The sequence below is a fragment of the Schistocerca nitens genome, chromosome 2, assembly GCF_023898315.1.
Source record: "Schistocerca nitens isolate TAMUIC-IGC-003100 chromosome 2, iqSchNite1.1, whole genome shotgun sequence".
Classification (NCBI taxonomy): Eukaryota; Metazoa; Arthropoda; class Insecta; order Orthoptera; family Acrididae; genus Schistocerca; species Schistocerca nitens.
Window position 1 is genome coordinate 455,080,825 of NC_064615.1, and position 17,427 is coordinate 455,098,251.

At 39.0% G+C, this 17,427-nt stretch overlaps 1 protein-coding gene across 1 annotated transcript in view; it reads left to right on the forward strand.

Annotated features, from left to right (window-relative positions):
* LOC126236339 (E3 ubiquitin-protein ligase Su(dx)) overlaps positions 1-17,427 on the forward strand; it is a 126,235-nt gene that overhangs the window by 36,419 nt on the left and 72,389 nt on the right. Inside the window, exon 4 of the mRNA XM_049945564.1 lies at positions 16,003-16,301. Coding sequence (XP_049801521.1) covers positions 16,003-16,301 — 299 coding nt within the window. The remainder of the gene's footprint in view (positions 1-16,002; positions 16,302-17,427) is intronic.

Sequence of the window (17,427 nt, forward strand, 5' to 3'; positions counted from 1 at the left end):
CCAGGAGGGTTACGGGAACATAGGATGTATTGCAGGGAAAGTTCCCACCTGTGCAATTCAGAAAAGCTGGTGTTGGTGGGAAGGATCCGTATGGCACAGGCTGTGAAGCAGTCATTGAGATGGGGGGGTATCATGTTTGGCAGCGTGTTCAGCTTCAGGGTGGTCCACTTGTTTTTTGGCCACAGTTTGTCGGTGGCCCTTCATGCGGATAGACAGCTTGTTGGTTGTCATGCCTACATAGAATGCAGCACAGTGGTTACAGCGTAGCTTGTAGATCACATGACTGGTGTCACAGGTAGCCCTGCCTTTGATGTGATAGGTAATGTTAGTGACCGGACAGGAGTAGGTGGTCGTAGGAGCATGTAAGGGACAGGTCTTGCATCAAGCTTGGTAGGGCCTTTACAGTTCACAGTACATATAAATGATATAATGGATAATGTCAGAAGCTTAATGAGGCTGTTTGCAGACAGTACAGTTGTTGATTGGAAGAGAGCACTGCTAGAAGACAAGCAAATTACAGAATGCTCTGCAGAGGATCATGAGTGGTGCCACGGACTGGCAGTTGACCCTGAACATAAGTAAATGTAACATATTGCATATAAATAGGCAAAAAAATCCACAACTATTTGATTACACTATTGGAGACTAATTACTGGAAACAGTAAGAATTTTAAAATATGCAAGTGTAACCAACTGGAGTGATTTAAAGTGGAATTGCTGTGTAAAACAAATTGTAGCAAAAGCAGATGCCAGCCTGAGATTCATAATCTTAAGGAAATGTAATTCAGTTGTGAATGAAGTGGCTTACAGAAACATGTATATGATTTATTCTTGGTTACTGCTCATCAGGCTGAGACCTTCACTAGGTTGGATTAATATAAGATATAGAAAAGATCCAACAAAGAATGGAACATTTTGTCATGGGGTTTGATTAGTCAGTGCAAGAATTAGCAGAGACAGCTGGCTGTGGAATGCGCTGATGCCCTAGTCAGATCAGTGACATTTGTTGTTCTGGGTTGCAGGTATCAGTTGTTGTGCCACTGTGTAGGTAGCCCACAGGTGAAGACAAATGCGGGACACTCAGGCCCTCTGGAATTGTATCAGCTAATCCCCGCTTGTAGTCATTGTCATGTTGAGTGGTTAGGTGTGGTAGCCAACACTTGATGTGCTGATGCCGAGTGGCAATGCACCGATCACCCCCACAGGGGTAGACCAGGAAAGTGGCCGATGATGTCTAAGTGACTAGGAGGTTGCAAGAATGTGCCTTCCCGAGCCAGATTATAGGCAGCTTGCATTCCATCAGCTGAAGTCCCTCAGAGGGTGAAGGCTGGCTGGACGCCAACTCCCCGCATTGGTGAGATTTCACCAAGGCTTACAGCCATCGTGCCACAGGTATGGCACACCTCTTGCCGAAACTCAATGAATTAATCAGTGGACAGGTTACCATCCAATCGTCATCATCCAGTAGTATCCAAATTTTCTCCGAAACTCAAAAGCTTGTCATTTCCACCAGTTCAATACACAGAGAGAATGACTACATGACTGAGTGCCTTGATCCCATAAGCTTGAATGTTTATACCCTTATAGCTGCACTTCTGATGTAGTCCTACTGGAGGGGGATGAGTAGGTTTACCATATACTTGACCCGTGAGCTTTGTAAAGCTCGCCAACACCTGAGCACAGGTTGCTAAGCTGGGTTAAATTTGCAACATGGGAGTTCCTCGGTAGCATGCAAGTGCTCTGAGTTACAGAAGGTTACTTCGCTCCTGGTCACACTGTGTTGTGTTTTGTTTGTGTTTCTATGCATCTTAGCTGTGACCAGTGAAGTAAGTTCCATCTGGCCAGAATATTTTGATTTAATGTAAACAGTACTGCCCAGTTGCTTACTTTATTAGGACATCACCTGAGCTGGTGTCTACTGCCTGGCTGCGGCTGGAATTATACTTTAAAAATTTACGATTCATGTGCTGAACTTTGTTGGGGCACAGCACAACTTTCACAGCCGACCTCCTTCCAGAAGGTGAAAAATTGGCAGCCTCTGACTCGGTTTCATCCCTTGTGACGATCTTTGTTGAGGCATTCAGTTGGGCATGCTGTGATGGATGAAGTGAGCGGTGTCGTAGGTCAGCATCTGAATTCACTTCCATACCTTGCTCACAACTTCTTCTCGCATATCTTCACTTTTCTCTGGTATAAAATCCTCGTCTTCATCAGTGAAGTCAGTTTCTGATTCAGTGTGGGAATTCAGGGATGTTTCATTCATCTGAAATCCCACACTGATGAGACATGTTCAGCAGTGTCTTTCATGGACAAAGAATGTTACTTGGATGACGCGATATAAACTGTAAATGGATAGATAAAAAATCTACTCACTAAGTGGCGGCAGGTGAACGTATGCACACACAAGGATTCAGCGTTTACAAGATTTTGGAGCCATCTTCTTGCAGAAGAGTTGAAGAGGGAGGAAGAGGTGAAGGAAAAGGCCTGGAGAGGTTTAGGGAAAGGGGTACAGTTCAGAAAAGTCACCCGGAACCCTGGATAAGGGGAGATATACTGGACAGGATGAGAAGGAAAGACTGATTGTCGGGGACTGGACTGAATGAGATTTGAAAACCTGAGAACTTAAAGGTGGAAGACAGGGTAATAGGAAAGGCAGAGATTATTATTAAAACATCGTGCATGAGTTAATAAGAGTGAAAAGCTTAGTGCATTGTATGTAACAGAGGTGGGAGGGGGGACGGCGAAAAATAGACAAGCCAGAAAATTCAGAAAAATCAGAGTTTTGTCTATTTCTTGCAATCCCCCCTCCCACCTCTTGTTACATACAATGAACTTAGCTTTTCACTCTTATTAACTCACGCATGGTGTTTTAGTAGTAACCTCTGTCTTGCATTTACACTGTCACCTTTAAGCTCTCAGATTTTCAAATCTCGTCCGCTGCAGTCCCCAACAATCAGTCTTTCCTTTTCATCCTGTCTGGTAAGTCTGCCCTGACCCAGAGTGCTGGGTGAGTTTCCTGAACTATACCCTTTCCCTAAACCTCTCCAGTCCTTTTTCTTTACCCTTCTTCCTTCCACTTCAACTCGTCTGCCAGAAGAAGGAGCCACTGGCTCCGAAAGCTTGTAAATGTTAAATCCTTTTGTGTGTGTTCCTGTGCCACCCCGTGGTGAATAGGTTTTTGATTTATCCATTTACATTATATTATCAATAATTGATCATTTTCATTGTTACAATATTAAACTGTGGCAGAGTGGAATGTGCACATACCGAGACGCAGCAATGAACAGTAACTGATCTGCATGATTGGTGATTGTCACTTCATTATTTGATGATTTACAATACCAGAGACGGAAAGTTGCTGCTCACCATATGGCGGAGATGCTGAGTCGCGATAGGCACAACAAAAGGATTCACACAATTATAGCTTTCGGCCATTAAAGCCTTTGTCAGTAGTAGACACACATACATTCACGCAAATGCAACTTGCACACACGTCTGCAGTCTCAGAAAAGTGAAACCACACTGTGAGCAGCAGCACCAGTGCATGATGGGAGTGGCGACTGGCTAGGGGTAAGGAGGAGGCTGGGGCGGGGAGGGGGAAGGATAGTGTGGTGGGAGTGGCGGACAGTGAAGTGTTGCAGTTTAGACAGAGGGCAGGAGAGAAGGTGCAGAGGGGGAGGGGGTAAGTAGCAGAAGGAGAGAAATAGAAAGAAATTAAAAGGCTGGGTGTGGCAGTGAAATGACGGCTGTGTAGTGCTGGAATGTGAACGGGAGGGGGCTGGATGGGTGAGGACAGTGACTAACGAAGGTTGAGGCCAGAAGGGTTATGGGAACGTAGGATGTATTGCAGGGAAAGTTCCCACCTGCGCAATTGTGTGAATCTTTTTGTTGTGCCTATCACGACTCAGCATCTTCGCTGTATGGTGAGTAGCAACTTCCCTTCTCTGGTATTGTTACATTCCATCCTGGATTTTCCATTGTTTGATGATTTACATATATTCAGAAGAGAAATTACACCTGTGTCAAATTGACCTTTTTGCCTCTCTAGGTATACCAAATAAAATGTCGAAGAAAATATAAATACTTTGTATATCATAATACATCATCATAAAGAGGAGGAAAAAATTAGGAAATGTCATATTATTTCATGAACTAAGTGAAAACTGTATATAACATTGAAGACAAAAATGATCCCTTCGCCAATTCCTGGTGTAAACACCAAAGAATTTCAGAAAAGGTAGAAAATTTAGAAATGAGGACCTGGGTAAATTGAAAGAATCAGAGCTTGTTGTTGTTGTTGTTGTTGTTGCGGCGGTCTTCAGTCCAGAGACTGGTTTGATGCAGCTCTCCATGCTACTCTATCCTGTGCAATGTTAATCTCTCCCAGTACCTACTGCAACCTACATCCTTCTGAATCTGTTTAGTGTATTCATCTCTTGGTCTCCCTCTATGATTTTTAGCCTCCACGCTGCCCTCCAATACTAAATTGGTGATCCCTTGCCTCAGAATGTGCCCTACCAACCGATCCCTTCTTCTAGTCAAGTTGTGCCACAAATTTCTCTTCTCTCCAATTCTATTCAATACCTGCTCATTAGTTATGTGATCTACCCATCTAATCTTCAGCATTCTTCTGTAGCACCACATTTCAAAAGCTTCTATTCTCTTCTTGTCTAAACTATTTATCGTCCACGTTTCACTTCCATACATGGCTACACTCCATACAAATACTTTCAGAAACAACTTCTTGACACTTAAATCTATACTCGATGTTAACAAATTTCTCTTCTTCAGAAACGTTTTCCTTGCCACTGCCAGTCTACATTTTATACCCTCTCCACTTCGACCATCATCAGTTATTTTGTCCACCAAATAGCAAAACTCATTTACTACTTTAAGTGTCACATTTCCTAATCTAATTCCCTCAGCATCACCTGACTTAATTCGACTACATTCCATTATCCTCGTTTCGCTTTTGTTGATGTTCATCTTATATCCTCCTTTCAAGACACTGTCCATTCTATTCAGCTGCTCTTCCAGGTCCTTTGCTGTCTCTGACAGAATTACAATGTCATCGGCAAACCTCAAAGTTTTTATTGCTTCTTCATGGATTTTAATTCCAACTCCGAATTTTTCTTTTGTTTCCTTTACTGATTGCTCAATATACAGATTGAAGAAAATCGGGGATAGGCTACAACCCTGTCTCACTCCCTTCCCAACCACTACTTCCCTTTCATGTCCCTCGACTCATAACTGCCATCTGGTTTCTGTACAATTTGTAAATGGCCTTTCGCTCCTTGTATTTTACCCCTGCCACCATCAGTATTTGAAAGAGAGTATTCCAGTCAACATTGTCAAAAGCTTTCTCTAAGTCTACAAATGCTAGAAACATAGGTTTGCCTTTCTTTATTCTATTTTCTAAGATAAGTAGTAGGGTCAGTATTACCTCACTGATCTTCCCCGAGGTCAGTTTCTACCAGTTTTTCCATTTGTCTGAAAAGAATTCGTGTTAGTATTTTGCAGCTGTGGCTTATTAAACTGATAGTTCGATAATTTTCACATCTCTTCAACACCTGCTTTATTTGGGATTGGAATTATTATATTCTTCTTGAAGTCTGAGGGTATTTCGCCTGTCTCATACATCTTGCTCACCAGATGGTAGAGTTTTGTTAGGCCTGGCTCTCCCAAGGCTGTCAGTAGTTCTAATGGAATGTTGTCTATTCCTGGGGCCTTGTTTCGACTTAGGTCTTTCAGTGCTCTGTCAATCTTTTCATGCAGAGCTTGTTAATAATTTCAAAGGGAGCATTAGGCAATTGACTGTAATGGGTGAAAGGAATGCAGTGCAAGATGAATGGATGGTTTTGAGAGATGATATAGTGAAGTCAGCAGTAGGCCAGATAGGTAAAAAGGCAAGGCCTAATAGAAATTCTTGGATATCACAAATGATGTTGAATTTAATTGATGAAAGAAGGAAATATAAAATTGCAGGAAATGAAACAGACGAAAGGGAATGCAAATGTCTGAAAGAAGAGATTGGCAGGAATGCAAAATGACTAAGCAGAAGCAGTTAGAGGACAAATGTAAAGCATGAATAACTTGGGAAAAGGTAGAGACCTTGTACAGAATAATTGAAATAGCCTTTTGAGAAAAAAGCAGCCATATGAATAACAAGAGTTCATTTGGAAAACCAGTACTAAGCAAAGAAGAGAAAGCTGAAAGGTAGAGGAAATATGTAGAGGGGTTATACAAGAGAAATTAACTTGAAAGCAGTTTTATAGAAATGGAAGAGCAAGTAGATGAAGATGTAATGGGAGATATGATACTGCGAGAAGAATTTGACAGAGCACTGAAAGACCTAGGCGAAAACAAAGCTCATGGTGTTGATTACATTCCCTCAGACATTTCATTCACTTGACATCTTAGGTTGACTGACCCATGACTAAACTATTCCACCTGATATGCAAGGTATCTGAGACAGTGAAAATATTCTCAGACTTCAGGAAGAAAGTAATAATTCCAATGCCAAAGAAAACAGATACTGACATATGTGAATATTAACGGACTATCAGTTTTATAAGTCACGGTTGCAAAATACCGACAAAAATTATTTGCAGAAGAGAGGAAAAACTGGTAGAAGCTGACCTTGGGGAAGGTCGTTTTGAGTTCAGAGAAATGCTGGAACATGTTGTTGTTGTGGTCTTCAGTCCTGAGACTGGTTTGATGCAGCTCTCCATGCTACTCTATCCTGTGCAAGCTTCTTCATCTCCCAGTACCTACTGCAACCTACATCCTTCTGAATCTGCTTAGTGTATTGATCTCTTGGTCTCCCTCTACGATTTTTACCCTTCACGCTGCCCTCCAATGCTAAATTTGTGATCCCTTGATGCCTCAAAACATGTCCTACCAACCGATCCCTTCTTCTAGTCAAGTTGTGCCACAAACTTCTCTTCTCCCCAATTCTATTCAATACCTCCTCATTAGTTACGTGATCTACCCACCTTATCTTCAGCATTCTTCTGTAGCACCACATTTCGAAAGCTTCTATTCTCTTCTTGTCCAAACTGGTTATCGTCCATGTTTCACTTCCATACATGGCTACACTCCATACAAATACTTTCAGAAACGACTTCCTGACACTTAAATCTATACTCGATGTTAACAAATTTCTCTTCTTCAGAAACGATTTCCTTGCCATTGCCAGTCTACATTTCATATCCTCTCTACTTTGACCATCATCAGTTATTTTACTCCCTAAATAGCAAAACTCCTTTACTACTTTAAGTGTCTCATTTCCTAATCTAATCCCCTCAGCATCACCCGATTTAATTTGACTACATTCCATTATCCTCGTTTTGCTTTTGTTGATGTTCATCTTATATCCTCCTTTCAAGACACTGTCCATTCCGTTCAACTGCTCTTCCAAGTCCTTTGCTGTCTCTGACAGAATTACAATGTCATCGGCGAACCTCAAAGTTTTTACTTCTTCTCCATGAATTTTAATACCTACTCCGAATTTTTCTTTTGTTTCCTTTACTGCTTGCTCAATATACAGATTGAATAACATCGGGGAGAGGCTACAACCCTGTCTCACTCCTTTCCCAACCACTGCTTCCCTTTCATGCCCCTCGACTCTTATAACTGCCATCTGGTTACTGTACAAATTGTAAATAGCCTTTCGCTCCCTGTATTTTACCCCTGCCACCTTCAGAATTTGAAAGAGAGTATTCCAGTTAACGTTGTCAAAAGCTTTCTCTAAGTCTACAAATGCTAGAAACGTACGTTTGCCTTTTCTTAATCTTTCTTCTAAGATAAGTCGTAAGGTTAGTATTGCCTCACGTGTTCCAACATTTCTACGGAATCCAAACTGATCTTCCCCGAGGTCCGCTTCTACCAGTTTTTCCATTCGTCTGTAAAGAATTCGCGTTAGTATTTTGCAGCTGTGACTTATTAAACTGATAGTTCGGTAATGCTGGAACATGTAAGGAAGTAATGACCATATGGCTTAGCACACTGGACTCGCATTCAGGAGGACGACGGTTCAATCCTACGTCTGGCCGTCCTGATTTAGGTTTCCCGTGATTTCCATAAATCGCTCCAGGCAAATGCCGGGATGGTTTGTTTGAAAGGGCATAGCCGACTTCCTTCCCCGTCCTTCCACAATCTGATGAGACCGATGACCTCGCTGTCTGGGTTTCTCCCCCAAACTACCCATCCATATGGCTTACCTTGGAAGATAGGTTAATGAGAGGATAACCTTTGTTTATAGCATATGTAGATTGGAGGAAGGTTTTGACGGTGTTGACTGGAATACATTCTTAAAATTTCTGAAGATAGTAGGGGTAAAATATGGGAAACGAAAGGTCATGTGCAGGTTGTACAGAAATCAGATGGCCATTATAGTAGCCAAAAGGCATGAAAAGGGGGCAGTGGTTGAGAAGGGAGTGAGACAAGACTGTAGCCCATCCGCAATGTTATTCAGTCTGTCCATTGAGCAAACTATGAAGGAAAGCAAGGAAAACATTGGAGAGTGAATTAAAGTTCAGGGAGAAGAAATAAAAACTTTCTCTGATAACATTGTAATTTAGTTACAGATGGAAAAGGACTTGGAAGAGCTGTTGAGCGGAATGGACAGTGTTGCAAAAGGAGGATGTAAGTTGAACATCAACAAAAGCAAAACAAAAATAATGGACTGTAGTTTTATTAAATTGGGCTATGCTGAGGGAATTAGATTAGGAAGTGAGAGATCAAAAGTTGTTGATGAGTTTTGCTATTGTGGCAGTAAAATAACTGATGATGGCCAAAGTAGAGAGGATAGTAGATGCAGAGTGGCAAATGCAAGAAAAGTGTTGTTGAAGCACAGGAATCTGTTAACATCAAACATAGATTTAAGTGTCAGGAAGTCCTTTCTGAAGGCATTTTTCTGAGTGTAGCTGTGTATGGAAGTGAAATGTGACCAATAACCAGTTCAGACTAGAAGAGAATAGAAACTTCTGAAATGTGGTGCTACAGAAGAATGCCAAAGATTAGATGGGGTGATCCTGTAACTAATGAAGAGGTACTGAATCGAATGCGGGAGAAAGGAAATATGTGGCATAACTTGACTAAAAGGAGGGATTGAATGATTGGACACATTCTGAGACATCAAGGAATGGCCAGTTTAGTACTGGAGGGAAGTGTGGGCGGTAAAAACTGCACGGGGAGATCAAGCAATAAGTACAGTAAGCAGATGAAGAGGCTTGCACAGGATAGTCTTCGGTCTGAAGACAACGATGGTGACAACAATAACAACAACATCGTTGAATGCATTCATCATGTGTACACAAATAATAAATTGATAACACACTATGTACTGTGGGTCAATTTCAGTTTGTGACCTGGCATATAATTTTAACTTGACGTAAATGTTCCATACTGCTCATTCACAACTTTGGCTCAAGACATTTTTTGAAGAAATGGTTTAAGTGTCTTCGGTCCACTAATATGTACACAATCTCCTTTGTGTTGTATTCTGATCATCTTCAATCACTGCTGATAAAGAAAACACAGCTATTTCTCACTTCTCCATTTTTTGGAAATGGGTTCTCAGAGATTTGTGCTCCAGATGAAACCAACATGTGCTGCTGGAGAGTGCTGTTTCACATTAGTCATGTGTAAGGATAGTGTTAGAGAAGTGTCCACTTGATCTGACAGATGGTTTTGTTTATAAGTCTTCTGCTGAATTCTTGGCATTCAGATGGGTAACTTACGTACCTCACCATTATAAAATTATTTGCTCTGAGTTTCCATTCAATGAACATTTATCTCAATATCTGCAATTTAGGCCTTTGTATGATGACTGAACTAAGGAAATTGATAGATACATAAGAAACGTGTCCAGTAACTTGAAAACTATTTGAAATTGTAAAGAAACAAATATGAATTGAATTAAAATTTGTAAATTATCAGTAAACTTTTTGAGGAAAATATCAGCCATAAACATCCCACACAAATGAGATCAAAAACTGAAGAGGTAGATAACATAGTATTTCTCATGCAAACAAATGTACAGGTAGTATAGGAAGAAATGAAGCTACTAAAATTAAAACACTTGTCAGGGATAGATGAAATACTAGATTTGTTTGTGAAAAAGATATGCTGGCATAATCTCTAAAAAAGGAAGCCGAAAGTGATCTTTTCTTTTCTATATGAAGTGCTATAGGCTCTAGATAGGTAGGAACATATGTTGAGCATGTTCCTAGACTCCTCAAAAGCTTTTAATACCATCTGTCATGATAAATTGCTTAATAAGATTGAGAATTTAGATATTATGGGAGCACCTTGTAACTGGATTAAATCATACCTACATGAAAGAAAATTGTTCATAGAGGTAACACACAAAGTAAGCGGCACAGTGAGTACCCATTACTCAGATTTATTAGTGGTCAGACGTGGAGTTCTCCAAGATTCCATATTGAGTGCAATGTTGTCTGTACATAGTGTAAATGCTTTAGATATAAACAGTAACAACAGAAAATTATACTAGTCTCCAGATGCCAGTTTGTTAATTACAGGAAGTATTAAAGACAACGTTAAGGCCATCATAAAAATGTAGTAGAGTACTTTGATGTAAACAGTTTGATTATAAATCAAGAAAAAACTGTTGCAGTGGACATAATCACCACCAGGAAGAGGGTGCAAACTAATATTCATATTGAAATAAATAGACAAACAATTGGAGAGTACAAATTTTCTTGATGTATGAATACAACAGAACTTGAAATTAAATATAGACCACATAAACAGAAAGTGAAGCAAAACATGTTTCATAATACAAATACTAAGAAATTGTATATGATGTGATGACCTCAGGACCAAATTTTGTGCTTACAGGCACTCAGTATTGAAATATGATGTACTTCGGGCAAACAGTGAGCAAATTTGAAATCATTTAGATTACAACTAAAGATTATTACCCAAATTCACAAAAATAATAATACGTTGGAAACGTTTCAAATTAACTGTGAAACTGTGAAGGATTACTTGCTCAAGTGCTGCTTCTGTACAGTAAGGGAGTGCGTAGAAAAACAAAACTGTAGCATCGATTAAGATTTTTTTGGTCTATCACCATAGAGCCATATTGTATTTGGTAAATGTATATAATAACAAATACTGCGTAATATTGCATTTTGATAAAAATGTCATGAGGTATGTATAATAATTAACGAACTGTTAAAAATTTTTACACACTGTGCACTCCTAGATACGAAAAACCTATAAATAAATTAATTCTGTTTGAAATGGGCACCACAGTACTGCAACCGTAGATGAAAACATCAATGGTGCACAGTGTGATATCAGGCAGTGAGTGATTGTGATGATGTACAATGAGTGATTAAAGATGCACAGAGTAGGTGGTAACAGTTTGTTGTAGTTATTGTTGTTGGCAGTGGCAGCAGCAGTTGAACGTTGTTATTGTTGTTTCCAGTCAAAAGACTGCTGTACAAGGAGATTTGCGAAGTACTTGACCCACTAACTGAACTCTGTTAAGCCTTGGATTCCCATAAGTGCCTAATTGATGCTAATCAGTCAGTTGCTAGAAGAAATGAAATATTAACTATACTGCATATAGACATTGTTCTCAGGTTATTCTTGTCGACTTGCTGGCATCAGCAGAAGATTGTAGTGGCAGTTGGTCTCTTAATACTTAAAACTAATGAATAGCCTGTTCAAAGAGAGAAATAATGGTGTTGCAGTTTGTATACTACATGAATGTTAATTTATTTGGTATTTTGAAATCAATCTCAGAAGCTATTACAAAATTTCCTAGTACAGACCATCACAGTGAGTTCTGTGGTGTATAGTATTGGTACTAAGCTACCAAAATTAGAGCTCTTGTCACCATGAATTGCTCTTATTGAGTTGTTACCACACCGATGTAATTGATATATGGAAAGCTGTGTACAAGATGAATGCCTTGTGTGTTGGATTTTGATTGAAGGTAAATGAGGAAACAATATTTTCAGTAATGTTTGGATAATTTTAAGAAAAATATGTTTGATTTTATTCACTGATTTGCTTCTGTAAATGAGTTAAGGGTCTACATTTTCACATCAGAACAAAAAGCTTCAAAGCTGTGGGTGGAAATGTGTGGCCTAGTGTCAGAAAAAAGTTAATCAATGAAGCCAATGTTTTCTAGGATAAAATAGGTGTTACAAAAGATTCAACAATATCTAAAAAATTCTGTGCAAGTCTACTGAACCACCTTGGTAGAAAAATAGGTTTGGATTGAAAAATAAAGGGAAAAAGTATCATCTTTCATCAAGATACTTTGCCTTTATTACTGAGGCTACTAAAACATGCTTTTACAGTTGTGGTTCTCTCAGGAGTGATTGGTTTGAATTCTGACAGTGGAAATGTTTTCATTAGACATATTGGGCCCAGGAGATAGTAAAATTCCTGATCACTTTGCTTTTTCCTGATCTTCTGAGTTTAACATTAAACCTCTCTTCCGTATCTGATGGAGAGAGGACATATGTCAGTGGGGATAATGAGCTGTATGTTGGATATGGGTGCTAAGGTTGGTGTTTCCTTTGATGCTACTCAAGCAGAATTCATTCTTTTTGCAGATGAGACAAGTATTGTAGTCAGTCCTATTAGGCTTAAAGCAACAAAGGAATTTGTAAATAATGTGTTAAGAAAGGATAATTGATGGGTTTTCTGCAAATAGTCTTAATTTTAAAAAGCAGCATATTCAGTTCTGTACATCAAAGGATACAACACCAGTGACAAATTAAGCATGGAAAGGGGCTTGTAAACAAGACAGACTCTTCAGAATTTTTTTGCATGTTTGTATTGTTCAGAATTGTAATAGGAAAATACTCATTTTAGTCTTCCTGAAACAACTCATGTCAGTCACTTTTGCACTTTGCATTACTGCAGGTCTAGAGGGAGACAAATCAGTAAGTTAACACATCTTGCTGATTTTCATTCAGTAGTCTCATATGAAATTACATTCTGAAATTGTTCTTCTCTAAGAAAGTAAATCTTCGTTGCACGAAAGTATGCCATAAGAATAATATATATTGCCCATCCTCAATTATCGTGGAGACACCTGTGTAAGGAGTTACATGTTTTAACTACAGATTCACTGTACAAATTTTCTCTCATGGAATTTGTTCTAAATAATTTATTACAATTCCAAAGGAATAATGATATCCATTGTTACAATACTGAAAGAAAATTACTCTTTACTAATATCGACTATAGCTCAGAAAGTGCTGAATAATGCTGCCACCAAAATCTTTTGTCATTTACACAAAGATGTAATTCCTGACAGAGTGAAAATAAATTTTAAAACTGAAATATTTCCGTTTAGGGAACTTGTTATTTCATAGGTGAATTTTTATTTAGAAACAAGAAGTTTATATTGTGCAGAAGTGTTTTATACTCACTTTTGTTACTTAAGTAAATATTGTTTCCTGTTATGAACCCATCTGTAAGTGGTCAGGTTTTGGCTATTTTTAATACCAATTATGTTAATACAGGGGATCATACGGAATTAATTATCACTCCCAAAAAATCAAACTGACCGGGAAATATTGATGACACTGTTAGTTCTTTTTTTATTTGTTCATCCTTCAGTGCATCACATTTTTTTTTCTGACAAGGGATGACTTCGTGGATATCTTCGTTATAGAAATCTACATTTTGCCTGATTTGGAAAAGATTCACATCAGAATCACCTAATCATTCTGGAAATGGCTGTCATTCAGTGGTATCTTCATTTGAGGAAAGAGTAAGAAGTAACTGGGTGCCATGTCAGGAGAGTATTGGGGAGGGAGGCAAAATTTCATAAACCAAAGAATCATCATGTGCTGTCTCAGTTCGGCAGGCTTGTTTAATGGGTGTGAGCAATCACAGAACCCAGTCACCTTTTGTCATGTTCAAAATGTTGTGCAAGATGTTGAAAACTGATTTACTACTGATTTTCACTTTTCATTTCTTTTGTGATTTCCAGTTCTTCAAAGGGATATGGCTTTTGTGATTTCCAGTTCTTCAGAGATATGGTCTGCCACTTCAGTTTTTTCATTCAGACTTGTTAGACCAACTGGAAGTGTTTGTGCCACATAACTGCTGTGTCATATTGTTGCCATACACTTCCACCAACCCAACATTGATTGCTGTAGCATTGCTCCCTTTCAAATACAAAAAACAATTACTACATGATACTCTACTCTATCATTGGGCTGCTCCATTTTATTTTGGCTCCTGTTGCAGCATGCCGTGATACTTTTCTGCAGGTATTTCAATATGTAACACGATTGCAAACATGTATCTGCAAACAAACAAAAAATTATGTATGTTGTTTTATTTTTTTAGAGATGAAAATTAAACTATGTGACTGTAAACTGACTCACTGCACATCATCATGATTTGTTTTGCAAAGTGACCCATGGAACATGTAACTAACTGACAAGTGGAGTGTGTGTGCTGGCACTGGGTTTCAGCATCTCCTTTCTTACACTACCACCACCACCACCACCACCACCACCACCACCACCAACACCAACAACAACAACAACAGCAATAACACTAAACCACACTATACACTCATGTGACAGTCATTTACAAAAGGAAGTTACACTCAAGACATGTGACACAAAAGCAGCTCAAGTGGTATGAACAAGAGACTTGCACTAGGCAGTAAGCAAAACAGTGGGGCTGCTAACAAAGGTATTTTAAAAGGAAGACCAAGAGATTTTAAGTTCAAATTGATTGAACATCCATGCTGCTCAGCATATTCAACGTATTCTGAATGAATGCCACATATTCTGACATCTAAAGAAAATGTCTTGAATCCAGTAAAGAGGTTATGGCCACTGTAAGCAGCTATTTTACAGACTTTTCAGAAATCCACTGTTGAAAAAGAGTGCATTTTTGACCAAATAGTTTGTCTGCCGGGTCAGCAACTTTTTGCCTTGCCTTCATTATGGAAGGAAAATAAATATTGCATGGTTGTTTCATGTTCTAAGAGTTGTGAAACCATCAATGTTTGATGAGAGTATTCATTAACAATTCAGATATCTATACCAGGTCATATATTGTTTAAAAGATGTTGCTATAGACACGGGATGTGCTACATATGGCTTATTACACATACAAAGAGAAAGTGAGAGCTGAAGACATCTGTTGAAGGTACCAATGCTTGAAGCCCTCAAGGCGCTCTGTGAGTCTACCTGCTTTAAATGGAATAGCTGCAAGTGCATATTATAGTTGTCTGCACTTCTGCTTGTTGTTGAATTTACCACAGTGCCTCGTAGCGCAGCTTCCATGGGAAAATTTATGTTTGTTTGTGTGCAGTTGATGTCACGTTCATCAGGTTCAAAGGAACCAGTTATGTGAATTTGCTGGTGCATAGGTTTAAATGATTGCCTGTTAGGCAACTGACAGTTTTGGAATTGTTCTCCACACATTTTTCGAGCAACTCATATGGATTCACTTTCTGCTACATGTATCAAATGAATAGTTGAGGCCTCAGCATTTGTGTAACTTTGCATGCTACCAGAGCTCGAAGTGAGGTCACATCCCTTCCATAATATGGTCTCTGCTTGGACTATTCAGTAGATACTGTCAGCTTTCAAATGTGTAATTTTTGTACATTCTAGATGTGGTAACTTATTTATTCTCTCTCTCTCTCTCTCTCTCTCTCTCTCTCTCTCTGTGTGTGTGTGTGTGTGTGTGTGTGTGTGTGTGTGTGTGTGTGTGTGCGTGTGTGTAGAATTTGCTATTATTTTCTATACATATTTGTTAGTAAGGGAAGTTGCCTACATTCCAGGTGTTATGGTTTAACACATTGGTATGGATGAGTCATAATGTAAACTTTGTTTCCTATTGTTGTATGCTGTTCTTCTGGCACAAAATATGTATAGTTGTTGTGATAGCAGGATTGTTATTATATAGTTTAATTTAGTATTTATTGCTTTATTCATGTTAACATAACGTGCTCTATTTTTCCCTTACTTTTAGGTTGGTTACTCCTCAGTCACAGCTTCACTTTAGGCTTTTGGATCACAGCACATTTCGTAAAGATGCAGTCATAGGAGAGAAGCAGCTCAGTCTTTTTGAAATCCTTACACACTACAATGGAAAATGTGAGAATTTAGAACTTACTGTAGACATGATGAGTGAAACTAAACATGATACCCAACCGGTAAAAGTAGGTGATCTTGTCATGGTTTTAAATGGCATGCGTGTTGATATGAGTACTCAACTAGCCAATGTTCAGCAAGAAAACCACACAAGGAGTCTTACAACTGCATCAACAGGTAAGTTTTTCATGGTTTTACAATCTCGTTTCTTTCCAAAATCCCTGCTTCTTTGAATGGTGCAAAATACAAATTGATTACCATGTTTTTGCAAGTACTTGTTTCTGCCATTTATGTCGTGCTTATACGGTATCTGTGTTGCAAACCTGGAAGACTATAATTGATTTAAAAAGTTATAGCAGTTGCTCACCTTGGTTGTTTTTACATTTCTGTTGACATTTCTTCATCGTTTTAGCAATGTCCTTAGAGCAATTAAAGTGGGTACTTCTTGTATTTTTTCTTGTTTCTTCTGTTAAAATTTTTTGTATCTCCCTGTTCATTAAAACAAAAAAAAATATCTGTTTTGTCCCAGCATTTCCTAGTGAGTAGACTCTCTCACCAGTTGCTCTAAATAATTTTTGGAAAATATGTTTAACATTGTGTTGTTCTGTTCGTTTGTCCCAGCCTCTTATTCCCAATGTAATACATCCTGCAGTCCATTGATGACAGATTGAAATCTTATGCCACTGTGGGTTGACCGGAAAAGCTATGTGCAATATTATCTAAGCTTTTTCTAAAGTGTTCCATGATTTCAATACTTGGTGTGGGTGGACAGTTAGGAATCTCTGGTTACCATTTTAGCCCTACTCAGATTATCTTGCAATCAAATTTTTAATGTGTTTTATTAAATTTAAGCACAAAATTTTATGCCACAAACATTAACTCTCTCTCTCTCTCTCTCTCTCTCTCTCTCTCTCTCTCTCTCTCTCTCTGTGTGTGTGTGTGTGTGTGTGTGTGTGTGTGTGTGTGTGTGTGTGTCACCTCCACCCTTTCCCTCTCCCCTCCCCTCCCCCTCTCCCCCCTCTTCCTATCTCCCCCTCTCTCTCACCACTATTCCTGTCTCACCCTGCTGCCCCCTCCCCATGACTCTTAGAACTCACCACAAAGATGTCATTTTCATCAACTGGATTCTACTGTTCTCATGTAACAGACATAAATTTTACGACTTACAGTTGATATCCACTTCTTTGATGTACGGTATTCTGGCTTTCGACTGTGGGGACAGAAGGAAACTGAGGAATAAAGAAGATAAAGGATATCTTACTGTGTCTGATAAACTTGTTTATATTTGCCATGTCACTGGCAG